A 17,277-nucleotide genomic window follows, 5' to 3' on the forward strand; every position below is an offset into this window, starting at 1 on the left:
CATGGATGCTCATTAAATATGTAATTTAACCAGATCAATCGCGTGTGAGTGAAATTAATCTGGGCAGTGTGAGCATCGAATCAATTTGTGCCCATTTCTCTACCGTAGGATGTGGATCGAGTGTCTCGCTCGAGCAAGATGATGGTGCGTTTACGCAGTTCCTTTCTGAGGAATGTGATGTGTCAGCTTATTTGAAGCCAGTAAAAGTAAGTAAAGTATCTGAAGTTGGTAACAACATGAAAACTGGTGCAGCCGGAACTAACCTAATTACTCTAAAGGTTTTCCGTTGTGTTTACCCTGCAATCTGAATGGAATTTGTTTTTTAAATAATGAGTGTTTCAAATTTCGAGTTTTCTTTATTGTTTAAAAAAAACACATGTGAAATATTTGTTTAAAGGAGGAGACTTGGAAGAAATGGATAATTAGAGACCGATATCGCTACTTCCTGTTATTTCTAGAGTAATTGAAAAGTTAATATATAATCAAATTGTAAAGTTCCTTCAATCAAGATCATTTTTTTTTCTACTCAATTTGGCTTTAGGAAAGTGATGTCGACCGAGCAAGCTATTCTATTTTTAACGTTGTTTATTAATGATACGTTGGATTGTGGTCTGAAAGTTGTGTCAGTATTCTTAAATATCAAAAGGCCTTCGACTGCGTGAATTATGAAATATTGGTGAAAAGTTTGAGAATTATGGTATTCAGGAAAATTTATTGCAACCATTAAGTTATTTTCTGAATAAAAGGATCCGGTGCGTTAAAATATGGGATTTTGAATTAAGTGACAAAAGTATAAAATTTGGCGTTCCTCAAGGATAAGTTCTGGGCCCCCTATTGTTTTTCATCTATGTTAATGATTTACATAAGTGCCTGGTAAGCTGTGATCTGTCAACTAGTGAAGTTTCTACTGTTAAGGCTATTTTATCAAGCTTTGCTGATGATAAGTTTATCTATACACGTACCGAACTTTGCAAATGTGGCTGCTAGGACAGAAAAGGAGCTGGTAAAGCTTTTTAAAAGTGGTAAGCTATACATTGAAAAATGGATGAGACTGAATAAACTAAAGTTGAACAGCAAGAAAAGTTCCTTGGTGATAGATGGTAGAAGTCCTAATTGATCTCCTTGGATTGAGCAGATTCAGTTAAGTGGAAACATCATGCTAAATCAGTGAAGTTTCCTGGAGTTGTACTGGACGAGTGCCTCAGCTTTAAGAATCTTGTCAGTCATATTTCTCTCAAGATTACTCGTAGTGTCGGAATGACCAGAAAATTTAAGCATATTTTCCAGATAATATCGTAAGGACACTTTATTTCTCTCTTGTGCTTACACAGCTAGAATACTGTATTACTGTATGGTCTTCTACGTTCGCATTTCATCTTCATCCATTGAGAGTGCTACAAAATAAAGTGGTGAATAAAGTGAGTGCTGAAATGCGTAGATAGACGTTCTTCAGTGAGGTCTAGGTATGTCGAACTTAAGATATTGCTCAGTTTTGGTCTAGTGAACTTTTATAATGCTCTCTTTATGCTTAAATACCAAAATAATGTGTTGCCACAAGTTCTTCAGTGGTCTTTTTACCTGTTTCATGTTTTCACGAGCATAATACAAAGAGTTCAAGTCAGTATAGGAATCTCAGAGTAGGTACTAGACGATTAAAGTTTTCTGGGTGTCATCTTTGTCCTAGTGCCTGGAATACTTTGCCACACAATATTGTACAGGAAACAAACCCAAGTAAGTTCCAAAGTTTGCGGAAAGACCATTGTTTTAGGGTTTATCAGAAGGATGGGTGGTGAGTTATCTGGTTTCTTTATTTATTAAATTAATCAAATTGTTTGATCTTTTGGTTTGATGGTATCAAATGTTTTTTTTTTGTCATTTCTTGTTTTGTTTTTGGTGTTTAAGTGTTGTCACCTTTCATAAGCTGATTTATATATAGGCCTAGTGGGGTGATTATGTGCTTGAACAAGTTTTGCTTAAGGTTTTGTTTTGTTTATTGTTGATTAATAAACCTTTTCTTTCTTAAAAAAATAAAAAAAAACAATAGGCGAATTCCACAAATTAGAGCACTTTCTACGAAACAAATAATTGAAGAAAAAACGGGTTTAATTTTTTTAAATAAAGCAGTGACAACAAAATAAAATAAAAACTACACTTTAACTAACAAAAAATAAAAATACTCCGAATATTTCGGCCCCACCTCCGGGAGCCTTTCTCAACGGGAAAAAAAAACAAAAAGGGAGAAAATTACAACAATTTAAGACTATTTTTAAGACATTTTAAAAAATGCCACGACAACTAAACCAAACTAAAAATATAAACAATCAAACATAAAAGAAACAAGAACTCACATTTTTAAAACAAACACTCCCGCACTTGACTGTAACTTTAGAAAAAACTGCAATAATTGTTTCTATTGGCACTTTCCTCTGCCACAATCGCTGTATAAATGGGGATCTATCAAAAATGAAAAATATAAATACTTGTAACAATACGAAAAAGAGGTCACCCAACCCCCAAATCCAATCAAAATCTTACAGGTTAATGAAACACAATTATAAATTGAATGGATTTTTTCATTTGCTATTTTAGCTGCCGTCCGTTGACTTCTTACAGCATTGACCATGCTTTGACCTCCGTTTTTTCCCGTTTTTTCTTCAATTATTTGTTTCGTAAATGGAAAAGCAGTGTGGTCTAAGAAATTATTTAGAGCACTTTCTCCAAAAACTGTGGGGTTAGTGGGTAATCTGATCTCAAAAGTCATACTTGCCAGACCTTTCAACTATGTTGAAACATATGAATAGCTCAAAATTTCGACCGAATATCTTTGGGGAGAATAGTGGCGAAAGAGGCTCCAATCTTATTCCTCAATTAAAAAGGACAAGGACTTTTTATTTCCGTTCAAAACAGACTAGACCCTAAGATGACTGGCTCGATACAATCACCACTGAAAAGAACCTTTACTCTAACAAGCGTAAGACTACCACAAATCAGCATCAATAAATAAATGAAACCCAAAACGAACACAATTCATACAAACGAACGTGCAATGTCGGTTTAATATGCAGATGCTCATAATTATTCCTTAGAATCTTATTAATTTTTTATTCATTAAAGTTATAAATTGAAAACATTAAAATTTTTTTCAGTCCAGTGCAAATTATGTTTTCGCCTTGAAAACATAGGGGTTGTGAGCCCGAATCATGTTAATTTCGGCTGGTTTTGACTGCGACTCTGTTATTCACTGTAATTTCTGTTTATTTTGGGTTTCATTTATTTATAGATGGTGATTTATGGTAGTTTTATAGTTGGTAGACTGTTTGATACTATTTTAGCCTATTTTTGTTTTGATCAAGTTCTTCTGTTTTCCTTGAAAAACTTATTTTGTGGATTTTTTTAAAATTTATTTATGTTTGTTTTATACCGACAAAGTCTTTTTCAGGGAAAAAGAATTGGAAGGCTGATTGCCCTCCAATCACTTTTCATTCTTAAAAAGGGCAGTAGAACTTTCAATTTCCAATCAAATTAGCTCCTTTAAAGTATCAGTGACATTACTAGTTATGATAGAGCAGCTCTGCATACAATATTGTTTTTATGCACGTTTAATACCCTTTTATAACCTTTTCATAATGCAAGCCGTTATTGGGATATTGCTTTGTCATCCTTTTGACCATCTCCATGATCATATTTTGTTCTGATTTAGTTCAAAGTCTGCCTAATTATTCCTTGAAAGCTTCACCTTAATATCCTTATCTTATGTAGTAGCAATAGTTGTATTAGCAGTAGTAGCATTAGTAGCAGTAAGTATATATCACTTTTGGTTTTCTTTCAACAACAATGTTCCAAATCAATACACAAATCAATTTTTAAGATCATTTGAAAATTTAAATGCACATAGCGTTTGTTAGTTCAAATTTGCCATCAATATTCTCTCAAATTATACCTTCAGACTTAGCCTTAATATTACTAGTATCAAAGTAGTTGCAGTGGTAGTAGAAGAAGCAGTTGCAGTGTTAGTGTTGTATTAGTAGTAGTAGTAACATTAGTAGCAGCAGTATTAATAGCTGTAGTAGCATATACATCTTGCCTTTTTGTCAGCTGAACATGACTTTCATGATGCCCCAGAAGTTTCACATTGGTATGGTAAGCCGTTCCAAAAATATTGCTGATGTGTACATTTGACCCCCTTTTGACACCATTTTCATCTTAATACTCAAAGCCTTAGAAGGGGATGCAATTGAAGTAGAGTTGGAGCAGTTTAGTAGCAGTAGTAGTGAAATTAGCAGTGGTAGTAGTATTAGTAGTGATTTACCTTTTTGTCAATCAACCTCCCCCTTTAAGTATTCTCTGAAGGTTCCAACTTAATACCCAAATCCATCCTTGAGATACGCCCTTTTGACAATCTGCATGCACATAGTGCGTTTTGATTATATTTCAAATATGTCAATCTTTCATCTTAATACGCTTATCCTTAATTGCACTAGCACCATAGTAGTAGTGGTAATAGCAGGAACAGTAGCAGCAGTAATAATGTGTTATTAATAGTAGTTGCAACAATAGTAGTCATTCCTAAGTTAGGCCCTTTTGACAACCCATATACACATTACATGCTTTGATTTAGTTCAATGCTCCCCACAACATTCCTTGAAAGATTCACAATAATGCCATTCGTATTTTAGGAAAGTAGGCTAGTAGTGAAACATTCACACCTTTTCTCCATAAGATATAGTGAATGCAAACAATGATCGAATTGCCTAACTTACAGCCCTTGCCCTGAGACCTCTGGGGGGGGACATACCCAAACACATAATTACTGCATATTTAAAATTTACTGAAAAAATAGATGCATCAAAATCTTTGTTTGAATGTATGTTTTTGGGAAATGATGAATGTTGGAGGGGGGGGGGACTGGTTGCTCACAAATCGCTTTTGACTCTTAAAAAGGGCACTATAACTTCCAATTTCAGATCAGACGAGCCCCATTTGAAGTTTATATGACAACCCATTCCATATAAATCTTATATGCCCACAGGGCATCACTTAGAGAGGCCTTTCCCGAAGGCTCAGGGGGATTGTGTCAAACCTGAAGGCATTATTATATATTCTTTGGACTATTTTGTTTTAAATGGATATCACATAATTTCAATCAGATGCATTTCATAAAAAGAGGGGTAGTTAGGGGGAGGCTAGTTGATCTCCAGTATTTTGACTACTAAAATGGAACTAGAACTTCCAAGTTTCAGCCAAATGAGCCACCTCTAAAGCTTATACAATCATCCATTCCATAAAAACCTTAAATGGCCCCAGGCATAACTTATAACCCTTGCCCCCATGCTCTGGTGATTTGTAACAACCCCAAAAACCTTGTTATAGGATCTTTGATCTATTTTTAATAAAATGATTAACTCAAAATTTCTTTTAAATGTATTTTGAGAAAACATGACGTGTTGGGGAGCTGCCGTCTGATCACTTTGGCTCTTAAAAAGGGCACTAAAACTTTTTATTATCAATCCAACGATACTACTTCAAAATATATATGACCACCATTTCTAAAAAAAAAAAAATTATACATATCCCCAGGGCATAAATTACAACCCCTGCCCTGAGGGCTGTGGGGTGGTTGTCATGCTCAAAGACAAAATTTCCGGACCCTTCAACTGTGCTGAACAAAATTGCTATCTCAAAAATTTGATTGGATGTGCTTGGGGAAATGATGAGCGAGGGAAGGGGGGAGACTGCTTGCTCTCAAATCACCTTTGACTCTTAAAAAGGGCACTATAACTTCTAATTTCAAATCAAATAAGCCCCATCTTAAGTTTATACTAATAGCCATTCCATAAAAACCTTGTATGTCCCCATGGCATAACTTACAACTGTTGCCCCAGGGCTCGGAGGGTTGTGCCAACCCTAGAGGTATTGTATCTCATAATTTCAATCAGATGCTTTTGGTGAAAATAGGGGTGGTCAGGAGGGCGGGCTAGTTGCCCTCCATCATTTTTTACTCTTAAAAGAAAACTAGAACTTCCAACTTTCAACCGAATGAGACTCCTCTAAAGATTATACAACCATCCCTTCCATAATAGCCTTAAGTGACCCTAGGGCATAACTTACAACCCTTATCTCCTGGATCTAGGAGTTTGTTTCAGCCTCAAAGGCCTCGTTATATGGTATTTAGACTATTTAGACTATGTTTTCAAACTACTCTTGACAAAATGGCTATATCAAAATTTTGACTGGATGTATTTGGGGAAATTGCTGGGCATTGGAGGGGAGTCGGTTACCCTCCAATTATTTTTGACTCTTAAAAAGCACACTAGCCTTTTCAATTTACAATCGAATCGAGCCCTTTTCGAAGTTTCTACAACAACTTTTTCTGTACAAAGTACCCTAATCTAATCTAAAAAAAAAAAAAACCTCACAATATGTCAAAATTGTTTTTTACTTAGGCAGCGCTATTACACTGCCTGTGATGCTAAATACACAGAATTTATGAAATGTAAGTAGCCTGGAAAAAATTACAAACCTAGACAAAATGGCTAAAATTTGGAAAAAGAAGTAAAATACCAACTAAAAGAGGAATGATCTGAAGTCAGGATATTACACCATTAAATTCAGCCTAGCAGAAAATCCTATTTAACTGGCTTAAATTCTCTGCTTTTTTCTGGTTTAAAGCACTGCCTATATCAAAGAGCCATAATATTTCAATTCATTGAAGCATTACGATTAGTGAGATAGTTATTCAATTAGTTGAAGCACTGTTCAATTTGCTTTTTATTCTTTTTTCCCAGAGCCATATCATATGGATGGGGTTGTATAAACTTTGGAGGGGGCTCATTGACTAAAAATTTTAAGTGTCCGAAGTAATCAGGGGGTAATCAGCTCCCTCCTCCAAAGACATTCAATCAAAACTTTAAGATGATTTTGCTCAAAATAGTTGGATGGTCAAATAAACATGCCTCCAGAGTTGACATAAAACCCCAGAGCCTCCAGGGCCAGGGCTGTAAGAACTACAAGCTTCCCAATGTTTATAAATAAGGTTCTTTATTGAAAAAAGAGGATATTTTCGATCCAGGTCTTTAAAAAGGCTTAGGGTATCACAGGTTAATTTTCAGGAAATGTTGAGAGCAATGTAGAAACATTGAGAGTAACATGTTAAACTAATTGAAAGGATACTGTTTCCATCCAAGCTATTAAAGCATGTATCTGCACTTCCTTAGGAGTGGCTAAGGGGATTAAATTGAAGCTTTCAGAGCCTACTATGACTGCAACCATACCTACTTACAACAGTGACTGCTTGCAAGTGTGACTACTTGCAACAGCTACAAAGACTATTTGTGAGTGTGGCTGTGACTATATGCATCTCTGACTGCAAATAGTTATAACTGTAAGTACTTGTGACTGCAAATACGGCTACTTGCAACTGTGACTACTCTGACTATGAATTCAATTACTTGTGACTAAAACTACTTAAGACTGCAAACACTTGCAATTACAATTATTTTTAACTACAACTGCTTACAACTGTGGCTATTACATTCTGCTTGTGAAAACAGCATAGTGCATCTAAGCTATAAAAAGTAAAGAGTTATATCTATGTTGATTTTTCAAACATCTATAGGTATTGTTTTAAGTTTCAGGGTATGCTAAAGGGGGGGGGTTAAAATAACTTAAAAAGGCACTATATGAAGCTGGGTTGTGAAAAGTCAATTTTCAATAAATCAAGAGCAGTTAGGGAAGGTTGTCAAATTGAAACATTCAGATAATGATGAAGGGGTTGTTAAACTGAAAGAAAATATGTCCATGCCAGTTGTTGAAAGGGCAAAGCTGCAGTATCCCAGGGATGGATATTGGTACTTAATTGAAAGTTTCAAAAAAAAGGTGAGGGAGTGTTAAAATAAATCAAAAGATGCTATTTGCATCCAGGTTGCCAAAAGGGAGTACAAAAAATTTTAAAAATAATAACTAGGATATTAGGTTTGAACATCCAGGGAATATTATGAGGGATAATATACTCAACTAAAAGACATCCAGTCATTAAGGTGGCCAGAATAGTATCTTTTTCATACCGAATTTAGTAAATACTCATATCAAAGCCACAAACAAAAAGCAATTAGTGTCATCTCTGATATATATTCATGCTCCTATTTCCTTTCATTTACATGTAAGATTTTAAACCTTCTCCTGGGAGGATTCTATCAGATATGTCATCTCTGATTACTGTTGAATCGAAATCATACCTTAAGAGCATTTCCGAATCTTGATTTCTAATTGAACACAGTTTACATCAAATTCTATCAAAGCCAACAATCTGACCACCTAATGTAACATAAGAATTTAATCAGAAGTGGATATTTGAGTTCTAAAGTCAAAGACACAAAAGCTATGGAAATATTTATGATAGTAACCAATAAATAATAATCTGTAAGTTTTGCACTGAAATTATTACAATGCTTTATTTCTGCTAGTTTTAAGTTTTATCTGTCTCTACTTTTCTTTCAAAACTTATTTTTGGAACGTTATCTTTAATTAACAGCTCATGATGGAGTGATAGAAACCAGTGTCAAAAATTATCAAGGTCTTATGCCATATTTCTATTATGTCCTGGTATTATAAGTACAAAGACACTTTACCAATGTTTGTACATATATAAAATCAGCCTTTTGTGGTTTGTGAAAGCAGTTTTTTTTTAAATAAGCATCAGTATCAATTCAGCGTTCCTACTCTCAATAAGGACACAACAAAATTGTGAAAACTACCTTAAGAAATTATAAAATATTTAGGCTAGCTTATATTATCCCTTAATGCATACCAATAAACTTTATTCCTCCCCCCTAATGGACAAATACATACAACCCAATTATATATACTCAGTGAAATTCCTATTGGCCAGTTCTTTTCTTCACACCAGTCTAATAGCATATAAACCACAGGAGTAAGCAGCAGGAAGAAAAGAGTCAGTCAACAGAAAATTCATTAAGTAGGCTGATATATAAGTTGGGCAAGTGGGTCAGGACTTACACCTAGGCCTAGGGGTATAAAATGCCAAGGGGCACAAAAAAGCACTGAGCAATTGTTTTCTCTTAGCAAAACTGGACTTTGATTTACCATCAAAGTGCCAGGTGCACTTTGCTGCCTATTCAAAGAGAATTCATTTTAAACAACATAGGAATTCCATAGCCACTTATAAACTGTCAGTTGTCTCCCAAGAATGGCAGCTGAAAGTCTGGTATTATGTCTCTCTTTCATTACTCTTGGCTCATCACTTATCAGTTGAATTCTGTTCAGGGCTTCCACTATCCCCAAATATTTGAGGGTTTCCCATAAATCTTGGTGCCCCCCCCAGAAAAAAAAATGGCTGAGGCAATTTTGTCCATGAAGGGTAAGAAGGTAATAAAGTTTGTTGGTGAGCCCTGAAGAATAATATAAAGAAGGGGTAAGAACTGCATTATTTGGCCAATACCTCTTGGCTAGCCTATTTAAGAAAATTAAATTGGTTTTTGGAATAACATAATGGTTTTTTTTCTGAAGAGTGGGATACACCCAATAAGAATACTTACAAGAAGCTCCATAGGGAGATTGAAGTATATGTCCACCAAATTACATGAATTCTTACTGTAAGCAACAAAAGAAAACAAGACTCTATACAGAAAAAGATGAACATTTGGCTCTCCTTAAGACAGTCATCCCATATGGATGACCTAACAAAAGCAAGGTACTACTGATCTCCTGATATGTTGGAACTGTATGCATGAGTTGTCATATAAGAGTGGCATCATTTTTAAGGGTGAAAAGATAGTTATCCCCATGAAACTACAATCAAAGTTCTAAAGCAGTTCTGTGTCTCTCACCTTGGCATGGAAGAACAAAACAAAATGCCAGGATGCTCATCTACTAGCCAAAGATGAACAGCAACATTGAAGCTCTAATCACAAACTGCCCTACTTGCCAAAAATTCAACCACAATAACCAGAAAGAGCCTCTCATCAACTGTCAGATTCACTTACTTCCGTTGCAGCAGGTGGCTTTGCATATCTTTGACTGGAATGAAAGAAAATATCTTACAAGAGTTGACTACCACAGCTGCTATTTCAAAGTTGACAAGCCAAGAAACCTGACATCCAAGGAAATAATCAGCAAACTGAAAGCCCACTTTGCTCAGCATGACATTCCCAACACCATCATGTCAGACAATGGGACGCAATGCTCACTGTCTGAGTTAAAACAGTTTGTGGAAGACTGGGGGATAAGCCACAAGACATCCAGTCCTATATACCCCCAATCCAATGAATTGGTAGAAAGGGCTGGGTAAACATGCAAGAACATCTTTTCCAAAGCAACCGAGGGTAGGGATGATCCATGTCTGAGTCTCTTGGAATACAGGAATACACTTGTAGACAGCTATGCTGCTCCTGCTCAACTGCTCATGAGCTGTGATCTATGTTCCACCCAACCTTGCACACCAAAACATTTGTAAAATCAGGCTGTCACAACAAATATACACCTGCAGAAGCAGAAAGAGGCCCACTCTAGACAAAAACAATACTTTAACAAGCATGCTAAGCCTTAACCCATACTCTACACAGGTGATACCATGTGTTACCAGAAGCAACCAGAGAGTCAGCAGGGCACTCAAGATACCATAGCATGAGCAGGTTACCCAAGATCATTCCATATTACAACTAGAGACAGAACTATATTATAAAGAAATAGAAAGAACCTATCAAATACATTACTCTCAGCACCTGTACAAAACAGACAGCACAAAGAACATGATATATTCACAATACCTACAAACAATCCAAAGTCCATCATACCTTGTGCAGATGCATCACCACCTACCACATCAGTCAGTACACCCTCAAAAAACAAATCAGTCACTAGTACTCCTGATAGCCCATCCCCAGATGAAGACATTGAGTCAGAAGAGAAGTCAGTGACCAAAACCAAATACAGATGGCAAATCAAGCCATCAAATAAGCTAAACCTGGAGAGTACCCCAGTTTCTCTCAGTTCTATGCTCAAGCAGTGCCATAGTGGAGCCCATCACATACATGTTATTGGCTAAGGGTTGATGATATATTACAGAATGTCAAAAAGCAACCCTAACACCTTCTCTGTGGGTTCTTTCATAATTAATGATAATAAGTGACAGTGCTCTAATAAAGAAGAAGGGGGATGCAATAGCCTATCATGCATGTGGGTTATGCTAATGTTGGCTTGCTTTGCTTGTTTATTAGTGCTTGCAGTTGCTTTATTATGTTTTCTTTTATAAATGCCTGGGTTCAATAAACTTATGATCTGGTAGAATTTTATACTGGTTAACACATTTTGCATGCCTGCTGCCTCACTATATTTTATGCACCAACCCCCTTAATATGCAAACATTTAGCCCAAAGTATATATTTTCAATGCATTATACCACCTATAACTTATTTTCCACTATTTGTTTCATCACAATTTACTCAACTTATAGGTTGGCTACATGGGTAGAAACAACTGAGATGCATTGGCTACTGAGAATAGATAGGAATTATATAATTTGGGCTATATATCTGTACATCAGGTGGTTTATGGGGTAAATTAGGTAAATATTTAGTTCTGTTCCAAGTGCTCTAAACTGAAAACTATACTGCAAAGCAGCAGTTTCCAGTTTAGAGCACTTAGAAATGCTAATTGTAGATTTATATCCATTTCTGGTTGACCCTCCTCCTCTATGGGGCAAACTATAAATATGTAATTTGGGCTTGCTTATAGGTAGCATTACCTATAGAGCAAAGTGTATTAGTCCATGAGCCCTTTGGGTAGCAGGGCAAGGTCTGTATTCTATATTTATTTAATAAACCTTGTTTGAGGTTTTTTTGTTCTTTTTTAGTTTTATCACTCTTTGTTGAATAAATATAGAATATAGACCTTGCCCTGCTGCCCAGAGAGCTCATGGACTAATACACTTTGCTCTATAGGTAATGTTACCTGTAAGCAAGCCCACTTTATGCATTTTTAGTCCTGTTGGAGGCGGATTTTAGAAACCAAAAAAATTGATGTGTTTCTCTAATAATGACAAATAAACAATATGCAATCATCAGAATCTTGCTATATGCAGTAATATGCACTTTAGATCAATTGGAATGAAACTAAACATTTACCATAAATTGTAGTGGGGTTGCATGCAAGATGTGTTACCCTTATTGTAATTAATCTGCATATTATGAAGTAAGAATTGTTTTCTTAAGATAGAAAATATATAATTTGGGCTATATATTTGCAAATTAAGGGGGGGGGTATAGTGAGGGTACATGTAAAATGGGTAAAATTTCTATATTGGTTTATTTGCTGAAAACCTGTCTAACTACAAGGTATTTTGCCATAGCTTAATGATTCAAACCTGCTAATAGACTTACTTACCATCTTGCTTCATCAGAAATCCTATGGCTTCCCAAATAACGTTATTACTTCTAGATTTTTTGTATCCTGGATCTGCTTTATTGTAAAGTGATGGGTATGCCTGAACTGTGGATATGAGCTCAAAAATACAAGAGTCTACCTTGCCCAGATATGGTTTACAGCGCCCCATCATAACTTAGTTGGTATATTTTTGAGACCTGTAGGCTTTCGGCTTCTACCTGTTTTTGAAATAGTTTGCCAAATTTCAAACTTAGCTTAGCCGTTTTCTTCCTAGTTACCAGCACGGTCGGTGTGCCATTAATAAAATGTTAATACCACGTCCACTTTTGTCAAAAGACTCTCTGTTTTGGCTGTGATTGAATTAGCATTATAAAGTGTACATTTTACTCCTCAGTGCTTGGCTAATACGTTTTAATATTGACTTCGAAAAGCAAACGAGACGCACTGTTTGGTAGTGGCATCAATCAACTTTCCATTTTGAATTCCAGTTCCAAAATTTGTATAAGGGTACATTAATTAACATTTAGTCCTTTCACCTCTTTGACTAAAAAAAAATATCTTCATATAGTCAACGATCATTAAGCTCTTTTGTAAAATAGCCCCTGGGAGTAAAAAATTTCCTCCAATCAGCAAAAAACGGGTTCTCACTAATAAATTCATTCATTCAAAATATTGGTTGTGGGAAGTGCGGGTACTTGAGCTGCCTGTTTCCAACAATTTAAGACCTATAGGCCGACCAGTACCTATACGGCTTTTCCTGATCATTTCCACTCATTTAACTCTATTGACGAACCACCACCTTTTCTATTATCATTTTCAAGCTTTAGTGATCACTAATCAATTCGTCTCTTCTTTTAGATGTCAATATATGCCTTGAATATCTTTTTATTTAATAAGCCAAGGCATGTTAGAACTCAAGACTGTTGTGTACTTGGTGTTTTAGCCATTGAGCAGAGGCGCTCAAAGGAAATAGTCTCCTTACACAGTGACTGGCAATCAAATAGGACATGCTGGTTTCTTTAATCAGTTGAGAAGCAAATACGGCATAGAGAGGATTGATGTTACTTCTAATTAAACAACAAACTATGAGAAGTGCACCTTATTTTAGACGGTAATATAGCACTATACGTAGTCTAGTATGAAAGGGAGAAAAAAAAGGTAAAGGATGCAGCATTAGAACTTTAGGTCCGAACCGGCGGTGCTGATCTCCGTCTCAAGGCCCTTCAGCCAGGAAGTGCAATGGGAGGATGAGGGCCAGCCATCCTGTACTTTTGCACACCCTTCATGTTTACCTTCACCAGATTTCTTCAGGTACCCTTTAGAGCTGGGTCAACTCTGGCTGAGCTTATAGAGTCACACCACTGACCCTCATCCTAAACCAAATAATTGGGTACACTAGGATTCGAACCCTCGCCCTCTCGGACAAAGGATCGTAAATCCAGCACACCAATCCAATCGGCTAGGACGGCCCAGTCTGTGATTAATCGTGCATCTTTGCCTAATAATGTCTCGTGTATGGAGGTCAGAAGACGGACATGAGTTTAATGAGCAAGTCTCGGCTGCTAATGAATCAAGAGTATCATTATATTTGATACCTTTATGGCTTGAAATATATTGGAAATAAATCTGATTGCCTTTGGCCTGAAGATTCAGAAGCTGTCTTCTAATATTGCATAAACCCTTACCACTGGCTGTTTCGGTAAAGACAGCTACGACAGAGAACCTAACGTTGGATGCTATAATGGTATAAGCACTTTTTAGTCAAGATATATTTTATTATTGATTATTATGAACAATTATAATTGCTTTTATATACTATTTTTAGTATTATTATAATGGGTGAATTCAACAACTTCAGTCAAGGCTGAGACCTACAGTGTTCATTGCCTCCACTAAACTGGTGACTACCGGATGCAAACGATACATTGATGATTATTAAAATGGCCGAACCACAATGTATAAGGGTCACCGTATGCATTTTCTAAATTATTCTTCCTTCTAAACGTTTATTAAAGTAGCACCCTCCCTTGCATAGTAGCCTCCCTCCCTTGACTTCACATGAAGATTATTGTGAATGATGCATTTTTTAAATAAACACTTAATTTTTCGAATTATCAACTTAAAAATGTGCAGAGCTTCGAATTCAAGTTACATCCACTTTAGGTATGCAATTTAGTTTCGAGGGCATCTAACCCTACAACTGAATTCTTGACTACGCTCTTTTCCATTAAATTCTCCGCTCTTTTCTTTAAAACAGTGCAATGTCACATAAATTGAGCTTGTGCCAACTTTAAAAAAACAAAAAGTACCTTTTTTGCTTCAATCCATACACTAATCCCTTTCGTTATTACTCGGGTTTCAGCAACTTTTGTTGAAGTATCAGATGACGTACGCAGATTGCAGCCGAAAGATGGCAGTTCTTTTGTACGGCGTGCCAATTCACGCAGTGATATAAGAAGATCCTTTTCCAGATCCTTTCACTGAGATAAGCTGATTAGAACATTGGAACCATGGTCACTTTTCTAATACTTTAGTTTTTCAGTTGATATGGGCGATAAATTTCACTAGCGGGTTTTAAGGTGGCCCGAGACGGTCAATAATTTTGATCAGAAGCTTTTGTCAATCAAATGATTCAAGCATGATTAACCGTCTAGGAGCCTGTTTGACGCTTGAATAAAGCATTGACGGTGATAGATAGAAAGTTGGAACGACTCAAGCGGCTGATGAGGGCTATTGACCGTCTAGACTAGTTTCATTCAAGTATTGCATCAGTAACGCGATAACAACAACGGAAGAAACATCGGAAGTAAGCAAAACTGCAGAGCGCAGGTTTATCTGTTTATTAATAGAGTTATTCTGGGATCACCCTCAGTTATGGAAAGTTTAAAGTACAGACTATTATAACGGAAATAAGAAAAATACGGCATTTGACAGGATATTGCGGGCGGTAAAGACCTTGAAACCAGATTATAGTTTCAAAACTAAAAAATAAAATTAATGTTTTCATTTGAGCGCAGCCAAAATACATACAAGAAAACCAAATCAGCATTAGACTGCATTTCACATACGCCAGACACCTCACTACCCGACTTGAACTGAAACTAAAAATCTGACCGTGAGTTAAGAATAAACTTGAAATCAGCTCCAGTCAAGATTGAAGGGTCGATTGAAGCATGCATCAATCGATTGACAGAAGCTTTTACTCAAAACTATTACCCGTTTTGGACCTCCTATATAAGTCAGCTTTGCTTCTCATTGTATAATAGTGAATGGCACTTTTTGCCAACACAGCTTGACGTGAATTATGAGGCCAATGCTTGGTTATACAACATTCCAGAATGATAATCAGTAATATGCTGTCTGAACATGAGTTACACTAAAACCAGGCCATTTTCAGCACTAAACCAGATATTTTGGCCGAAAAAAATTAGGAGGAAGTATTCTTAGCAGGACTTTAACCCAGGACTATGATCCGAAAAGGAGGAGCGGAACACTTCTTTATAGCGGAATTCAATCCTTTTTGGATGCAGAGAAGGAGAAATTCAACTGTAGAAAAAGTGTATTAAGTCTTGCTATGCCATTACATGTTCAAAAGAGCATGTTTTATGAAGATGTTACAAGTTTAGGAGAGGGGCTGAGCCCCCTACCCAGGTAAAGCCTCGAATCTCATCCAGCAGATAAGTGATTTTCAGATCTAACTGTCTTATGTTTAATGTATACAAAGCTGTTTTAAGCACAATATTACCTACAGGCTTAAGATATCGCCCCTCAGGTGATCAGATCTATCTAACTGTTTCTTTATAGAAGGGTTTCTCTTGCTTAGGGGTCTCTTACTTTTTTATTTACTTTTTCTTCAAGTGAAAGATTTACATTTTGATGTTAGAAGTGCGAACTTACTTATGTCGAGTAATTGGTTTCATCAACCCAATCGAATATCTTTCTTTTCAGACTTGAGTAGTTCATGCTGATGATTCAACAAAAGAAAAAGGAGGCGAAGGGATTAAGATAGTGCATATCTAATTTCAACAAACTGCATAAAAACTCTGTTTTTGGTCGAAAAAAAAAAGAATGGCAACGAACGTTAATTTCGATAGTTTGGTCTAACTTTTTTGCTTATGGAGCTTGTGATAGCAATATTAAAATTTGCATTGAATTGCAAAGAGTCGCGGGTTTTATGATAAAAGATATGGAAGGTTGTCACGGAGTTCTTTTTATCAAAACCTTTTCGTTGACACGTTATATTCAATACTTCTTTTAGTGTTCTACGTAGCCAATTTAAATCTAAATAATTTAAAAAACATTTACTTTAAATTGTACTTAAATTATAAATTTTAGATATCTTAGTTTTCTACTGAAGCCGCTTAGAAGCCGAATTCATCAGCTCTTAGTTTCCATATTTACAAAACAATATTTTCTTTTATATTTACAAAGAAATTCCTTAAAACAAGAATAAAAATTCCAAAATGTCAAGCAACTTATTAGTAATTAGCAAGTTAATGCAATTTTTTTAAAAGCCAATTCAACTAATTCCACACTATATAGCAGCTTATAATGTATGCTCCCTGTGAAATATACGATTTTACGACAAGCATGCAACTGTAACCTACACTAAAAGTACAAGATGCTTACGTCATTTAATACATTAACTTCAGATCTATCTATTAATGGAGGAAAATTTATGATATCGTTAAACTTGTTCCTACAGAACGACCGAAACTCGCCTAAAGGAAAATTTTCCGTTTTTTTTGCATGTTTCTGCCGTACTTACAATGCATTTTTCAATTAAAAAAAAAAATACAATAAAAACTTGAAAGACACAACTTGATAAATTGGCATAGCTATATTTCACCTATTGAATAAAAGCAAAATTAAGATTTT

At 35.8% G+C, this 17,277-nt stretch overlaps 1 protein-coding gene across 1 annotated transcript in view; it reads right to left on the reverse strand.

Annotated features, from left to right (window-relative positions):
- LOC136024797 (uncharacterized) overlaps window positions 1-12,647 on the reverse strand; it is a 29,421-nt gene extending 16,774 nt beyond the window's left edge. Inside the window, exon 1 of the mRNA XM_065700266.1 lies at window positions 12,400-12,647. Coding sequence (XP_065556338.1) covers window positions 12,400-12,571 — 172 coding nt within the window. The 5' untranslated portion in view covers window positions 12,572-12,647. The remainder of the gene's footprint in view (window positions 1-12,399) is intronic.
- Window positions 12,648-17,277: the final 4,630 nt, after the last annotated feature.

Source organism: Artemia franciscana, chromosome 3 (assembly GCF_032884065.1).
Source record: "Artemia franciscana chromosome 3, ASM3288406v1, whole genome shotgun sequence".
In the NCBI taxonomy this organism is placed as follows: Eukaryota; Metazoa; Arthropoda; class Branchiopoda; order Anostraca; family Artemiidae; genus Artemia; species Artemia franciscana.